A 7,646-nucleotide genomic window follows, 5' to 3' on the forward strand; every position below is an offset into this window, starting at 1 on the left:
TCTTAGAAATCTCCCTTTTTTATTTGCCTTAGTGAATATTTATGAGGACCAGACAGTAACTTTGCCTATACACGTCCATTCAGAGTTGATTATTTTGTTTAAAATCTTTATCATAGTGTGTCACAAGTATTTTTAAAGTAACCAGAAGTTAAATCTATTCTGGGCAACGTGATAGATTCTATTACACAAAACACAAGAATTATGGTGTAGGAAAGCAAATACACAAAATCTATTTTTTTCAAAAGTTCTAAAGGACAACAAAAGGCTTTCAGAAGCAGAGACTTTCTGTGTGAAAAGTAATAGTGGTTCACTTTATTTTTTTCAGACTAAGAATATACACATGCATACAAGTGTAGATCTTACTTGCTCTGACAAATGATAAAATCACTGAAGGCTTTAGGGTCACTCCTATGCAGTGATTATCTTTTTAAGAGAAGCAAAATGGGTCTTGTTAGCTGCCCAGTTCTTCAGTGGTGCACTGCTTACTCTTGGAACATTTTGGGATCAGTGTGTGTAAAAACAAAATATATCCCATTTAAAACTGTTAGTTGAGGCCTTGTTTCAACAAATATAGTAATTAACATTAAGGACAAATTTAAGTTCAAGTATACTTTGCTGATTGGGGATTTATGTGCAGAAATAGGACCTCAATCATACCAGCTGCTGACCAGTTATTATTGAGGTGGATATGTATACTCTTTACAAAACAAGACAGAACAAAAACAAATAAAAAAAAAACAATAAAAACCAGCACTAAGGAACCAACAAAGAGCAACAACAAAACAAACCAGGCAGAAACTCTAAGGTACTGTGACAGGAAAAGTATGTATGGGCTTAAACTCAATTCTCACACTTACATAGCACAGAACTTATGATTGTAGCGCTAGAGTTAGGGTTAGGATTAGGGTTAGAGTTGCACCAGTTACGGAGAGGAAGTGTTCTGAAGTTGGACTTCTTAGCACAGGCTCTGATTTTTGGCTTTTAGAACAATTTCTTGGAATTCTTTTCAGTAAGCAGCTCGAAAGTAACTGATATTAATATTATCTATAGAGGATATGATCAGTGTGTTTTATCTTTGATCTTCTTGAGGGGTACAGTATCTTGACTGTGTTAGTCAAGATGTGCCCTAGTAAAATATAGGACTACAGTTAGACTATGTACAGTTTGCTTGCAATATAGAGAAAATTGATATCAATTAAAGCACCTCCAGACCCATAAATTTTAGAACTCTTTATAACTTAAACTCACAAGTATAGTTAGTATTGAATTGAAAGAGAAGTAGTAGTAGTAGAGTACCTATTCAAGAAAACTGCTACGTGAATCAGCTCATGCTAATTTGGAGAACCACAATTAAGTTAGGCAAACAATCAGAGCAGTCAGATTAACAACTCAAAATTTAACAAATTACCCTAACTAGACTTTTCTTCCTTTTTCCTCCAATGTTTCTTTCTTTTTCCTTCTTTTGAAGTTACCCTACTTGCTTGCTTTCATTGTTTCCTACATCCTCTAATACCTTTGTTAAAGAACAGCGCAGTGCTTTGCTTTTTGTCCTGACACTCTGGAGAACTCTGCAACATGTTTTTATTTCACTCACAGTGTGACTGATTTTCACCTTATTTCTCAAGAGGGGAAAAAAGTGGGTGAAGAGAGAGGACAGGCAGGGGTTTGGGTTTGTTTGCAGTTCTGTAGACATACTCCAGCCCCCTTCTTTCTTGCTCACCCTTCATCTCCACCAACACTTAAAAAATTGTTCCTATTCACACTCTGCGCGCGCACACGCTAGGAGGAATTACGGGTGCAGTGCTTGAGGTTGCCCTGACAACTTCAAGGCATCCCTGTGCATGGGCACCAGCAGCCCAGCAGAGTTTCCCAGGCCCCTTGGGGAAGGGGAAGGAGGAAAAGAGAGGAGGCTGCACGGTGCGGGAGCCAGCAGGCTTGGGGAGGGGAGCGGCAGCAGGATGAAAGGGGCACATACATCTCCAGTGACACAATGGGAGTTTTTCTGGCTGGCTATGAAAGGACACACTGAGGATACAATGGTCTGTGACACATGAAAGCTTTGGAGCAAACTTTATTGCTTCTCCATTAAGAACCCTTCCAGAGACCCATTCAGCTCTAAGAAATCTTGTCAACATCTTAAAATATAAAGAAAACAAGAACCTTCATTTTCTCATGTTCCAAAACAGATTTTCAATATTTTTTTAGATGTTGGTGTTCTGGAAGCTTTTGAAGCTTTAGCCCTGGCAGGTACTGGGTGTTCCTCTTTAGGTTCCCATTAACCCCAGTTTGAGAGAAAGCTGCCCAGCAGCACCCCAGTAAGGGTTCTCTGAGACAAGAGCTCCTCATATAGCTTTTGTTCACACATGCGCCTGCCATCCCTCTGCTGTGAATGCTTCCTGCTATACATGCCATCAGCAGTTAGAGCCCAAGAAGGGAGGAATTACTGTCCCCTACTTTCAAGCTGAGAAGTCATTTATATGATAAGCAACAGCAGAAATGAGATTAAGCAACCTAAAATAAGGGGCCATGTATTCACAGCCAGAGTGCGTAGTGGGAAGCCAAGATGGAAAGCAGCTTACAAAGGCAAGAGCATGACTCTTGCTCCCTGACATATCAAGTTCACATGGTTCACCACTTGATCCCAGAATGTGTCCAAGAAAGAAATAGGATCACAAGCTCTAATCCTCCAACACAGCGCTCTTCAGTGGTAAGATACGACCTAGTTTGACTCCTAGTGATTTTTGGAGTTTAGGACACACAGACTAGTATCCAGTGTGGAATACAAAGATTAGAACTGGTTAAAGCAGTAGGCTTTGGGAACCCTGCAGGCTGACAGTGCTCAGCATCTGGTCCTGAATTCTATTTGACAAAAGTAGGATACTGAAACCTGGTAAATTTTGAATCGGAGCATTTCCAAATCATCTTACCAAACTATAAAGTTCTTTTTTTTTAAGATGTAATCCAGCTTTAAAGCTGATCTTGGCTAAACAAGAAAATACAGTCCATTGCTGATATTTTAAAGCAAGTAAAAACATAGAATAGCAATTTAAGCATGTAAAAATAAAGCTGGCTGAACTAGTATCCATGCATTAATTTTTCACTTTTTAAATTATACTTTTTTTCAAGATACATAGGGATACTTCAAAAATAAATTTTCTAACAAATACTAACTGACATAAATTCTGTGCAGCTTAGTAACAGAAAGACAGAAAGACTCAAGCAATCATTAACTGTATTATCTGATTGCTATTAACTGGTTAATTATATCTGCATTTTCTTGCATTTGCATTATTTTGAGGACTCAGGAAAAAGAGCAACCCTCCATCCACCCATCAATAATCCTAGCTATAGAATTTACTTCCTGTTCACAAAAATAAGAGGACTATCTCTTGGCAGCATTTGCTATTTTCCTCACCAAATTTCAAAACTTACAAATGTAAGCTTACCACGAATACTATCATCCAGTTTTGCTGACGGGGAAGCTGAGCAGAGAAATAAAGGACTGAGGGCTTCAGAAGCAAAATTTCCATTTTCAATTTCTTACTGTGTTCGTAACATTTCAGTCTTCTACTAGCCTGCCAATGGGAGATATAAATCAAGCAATTATGGGTGCAAATCATTTTGTCGATATGAATCTTACTGGGCGTAATGGCTTCTGCTATTACAGGGCAAGTCCTGACTGAAATGAAAAGGAATGAAATATGTGATTGGTTTTATAGTCTGAAGATTTGATTAGAGCCTATAATGCAGCCTTGATCTCATTTAAAACAGTGACTCTCGGAAGGAATCTCACTATAACTCTAGTAGCATATATTTCCTCATTTAAAATGTATAAAGATGTAATACAATATATCTAGTGATGTTATGAGAAAATGTTTGGTTCTGCCAGTTCACTTTCATGTTTCTGTACTATTTATATTCAAACAGTCCTTTTTCTTTGTAAATGTTTTCTCCTTTCATATAGGTAACTTACATTGTATTCTAAACGCTCAAGAATGACACCTAAATCTGCAGGTGGACAGTCAGCAAAGTTTGAATCTGATAGTTCTTTATAGGAGTCTATTGAAGAAGATTCTTTCATACTGTCTTTTTTCATCCTGCAGTTTGAAAGCACTGCAACCATTAGCACTGTTGTGGAACAGGTGGTGGAACCATGGTGGAGTTTGAGAACTTGAAATTTTGAAGAGAAAGTACCAAGGGACATTTTAGGGACAAAAACAGTACCTGCACCCATTTGGAAAAAGAAAAGCTTTTCCATTTCTGACAATGCTCATAAGACACTCCTCAGAGGTTGCGAAAGCATTCATTTAACAATCACAGTGCAGCCCTGCTGGCGCAATCTGGAGAACAAATACTTCAGCAGATGCCATACTGAGCACCCTAGTATTAACTATAGATCAGACACATTAAGACTAGCCAAGAATTAGGATTAATGTCGCAAGTTTTGAAAAGCTTATAAAGGACTCTAACTGCTTATTCATAAAATAGTGAGGATTTTCTGAAGCAAGCTAACAGTATTCAATCTATTTTAAATTCCCATGGCTTGGAACAGAGGTAAATTCAGGTCATTCACTAACAATTGAGGAAAACTCACATTAGTTGTAGCAACATTATCAACATTTCTTGAGAGTAGTGTTTTATTTCTTACCATTACAAGTTAGGTACAGAACATTTCTAAGGCACGTATTTCAAATTACAGTCACTACAGTGATGAAAATTTAAGTATTGGTTCACTGGAATAAGGGAGTGCCATACTGCTTCACAGCAATAGTATTTACCTTCAACAGGTGATAAGATAGCACATAAAACTGTAACTCTTATGATAGAAAATGTGATAGCAAGCATTAGGTATGGGAAATGAAAACATTGGTAGTATGAACTGCAAAAAAAAGGCCAACTTACACTGGATAGCTTTCTTTGTACTGGTCCACAAAACTCTTCCCACAAACCTATTTACATTATGCTGACTTTATAGTCATTACTCATGAGGTTAATGTGCTTGTGCTTAAATTTACTAGGAATTGCTGCCCTGGACAGTAAAGCATCAGGAAAGATGGGAGTCCGAGCAGTAGTCTACTACATGAGTACTACAATCATTGCTGTACTGATTGGTATAATCATTGTGGTCATCATCCACCCCGGGAAAGGTACAAAAGAAAACATGCACAGAGAAGGCAAAATTGTGCAAGTGACAGCAGCAGATGCCTTTCTTGATTTAATCAGGTATGGCTATGATATTGCATATTTTCTATACTAATGACAACAGTGATATCTGGATTTACATGAGATGTACAGTGAATAAATTTAGATAGTGATTGTATAAACTAGCTACATTTCTTTCAGCTATGCAATGCCGATATCTCTAACACTTACAATGCTACAATGCATAGTTCTATATTCCAATCAGGCTGTTGCAAGAGAAGAAGCTGCTTCTAATACTCGAAGAAAGATTCTTTCACATACAAAATAAAGATTTCTGTCCTACTATCTGCATGGGTCTTTTCCCCTTCTTCCATAGTGCAATTCTTATTACCAAAGTCCTCTGCTTTCTTTACTTCCAACCTTCAAGAATTTTCACATTTCACTTGGAACTCTGATTTAGCTATTCTTCAATGCCAATCTGGGTTTGTCTACTCAACCTTTTTAAATTGTATGGATGGGAAATAAATTCCAGGAACACGCAAAATGAATGCTTGAAATAGAGGGGCACACATACAAAATCTTGTTTTCTCCTTGCTCAGAGACTGTGCAATACCTCTTTTCTAGAGTTAGTATGTCATAGATGTATTCCAGGGAGGAGGGAAACTGAGGTTTTGAACTCAGGAGCTTTTCCACAGGTAAAGCCATCAAAATTTTGTGTTCCACTAACCCATTTGGAGAAGCCAGAGACATGGAGAAAGGCCTCCAAGAGTCATGCTGCCAGGAAGGGGGACTTCAGAAAGATCCATGAAGAGGTTTGCACTCAGATTCCTCAAGATTTAATCAGTTACGCTGCCTCTAATCCCTTCAGAAATATCACCATTTTGAAAAGGAAATAAACAAACCCCCATATGTAGCAAGCATGCAAACACATATACTGTTATATGTGTCTGTGTTACTATTAAAGAATGCTTCGACTTCAGAAATATTTATTTTTTTAATACGGCACTAAATTGAATTATGAAAGTCATTATTTACAAGGCTATGTGATTGCAAATGTTTTTGAGAAATAGAAATGCATTATTAATAATTTCTTTATTAATCTAGGTTCTGACAAAATAAATAAATGTAAACTTAAAAGTTGGTACCAATACATAGAGCTTTGTTCATGTGATAAATTAGCTCATGTTCTGCTCCATTGCAAGACCTGGTGTACAGTACTGGATCAAAAAATTATAACTGGCATCATCTATCCAACCTTACTGTATTTTGTCCTGATAAAGCTAACCGGGCCAATTCTGTACGCAAGGCTCTACTTGTTGTATGTAATTATGCAAAAATATATATTCATCTTAGGGTTCCTTTGAAAATTATCTGGTCAACTATTTAATTGGATGTGCCACTACTTAAGATGTTATTAGAATCATATTATTTCTCATATAATTTTCTTTCTCTTTCACAGAAATATGTTCCCTCCAAATTTGGTGGAAGCTTGCTTTAAACAGGTAAGGATGTTATTTCCAAATCATATTAAATCTGAAGATACAGGGATATGAAAACTCTTTACAGACTGGAAGATGCTAAAAAATTGGAAATGTGCATAGGTTACAAACTGAGGCAGCAGTTTTTTTGAGTATCAATAATAGAATTAAACAAGGGGACCTTACATTACCTGTGATAGGAATGCATAGGAATGTTCTTACTTCATTGCTTCCCAAATTCCTCCCTCATTAGCCTAGTCCTAACATAAAGTACTCTACAGAGCAAATAATAGTAACTGGTTACATACCTTTTTTAAAAACAAGACATCATGAATCCAGTGAAATTTTTAATGTGCCTTGTCATAATTTAATTACTTCATACAGAACCCATAAGCAATCTCTAACTGACAATTTACCAATTGTTACTCTAGCAACCAAAAGGGCTGGAATGTGGAGGTAAAAAAAGCAAGAGTACAAAGTAAAATCTTTGAGAAGACGAGTTGAGTTACAGGAGAGAATTTAAAACAAACAGTGACATTTTCTTTAGTCACAAAAGGTGTGACCACCAAAGAGCAGTGACTTTCTACATTAAAGATTTGTTTAAGATTAAAGATAAACTAGACACAGGTCCAAAACCAACAAACACTATCCCATTGTTTTTAGCAGATTATGATGAACTCAGAAAGGTGATGCAAAAGGGCAGTGTGGAAATGGAAAAACCTAAGCTAACTAGAAAGTAATTCAAAGAACTTTATGCAATTAAGTCAGAAAATGACATAATTTTCATCTCAAAATAATGAAAAAGTTAAGGCTTGGAGTTACATAGCTGGCTGTATGTATTTTTAATAAGTCTGTCAAGTTGGGAAGTTATTACCTGTAACGGATGAAAGCAATCATACTGCCTGTTGAACTGCAATTTCAAAAAGATTTGGGAATAGGTTTTCAGTAGCTAATAATTATTAGCTTGCTCTTGGTTCTGCTGAAGGCTACGAGTACCTTGAAGGAAGGAGAAAAGTTTTAATAACA

At 36.8% G+C, this 7,646-nt stretch overlaps 1 protein-coding gene across 1 annotated transcript in view; it reads left to right on the forward strand.

Moving 5' to 3' along the window:
- SLC1A3 (solute carrier family 1 member 3) overlaps positions 1-7,646 on the forward strand; it is a 62,335-nt gene that overhangs the window by 42,207 nt on the left and 12,482 nt on the right. The window contains exons 2-3 of the mRNA XM_010725342.2: positions 5,019-5,223; positions 6,602-6,644. Coding sequence (XP_010723644.2) covers positions 5,019-5,223; positions 6,602-6,644 — 248 coding nt within the window. The remainder of the gene's footprint in view (positions 1-5,018; positions 5,224-6,601; positions 6,645-7,646) is intronic.

This window comes from Meleagris gallopavo, chromosome Z (assembly GCF_000146605.3).
Source record: "Meleagris gallopavo isolate NT-WF06-2002-E0010 breed Aviagen turkey brand Nicholas breeding stock chromosome Z, Turkey_5.1, whole genome shotgun sequence".
NCBI lineage: Eukaryota > Metazoa > Chordata > Aves > Galliformes > Phasianidae > Meleagris > Meleagris gallopavo.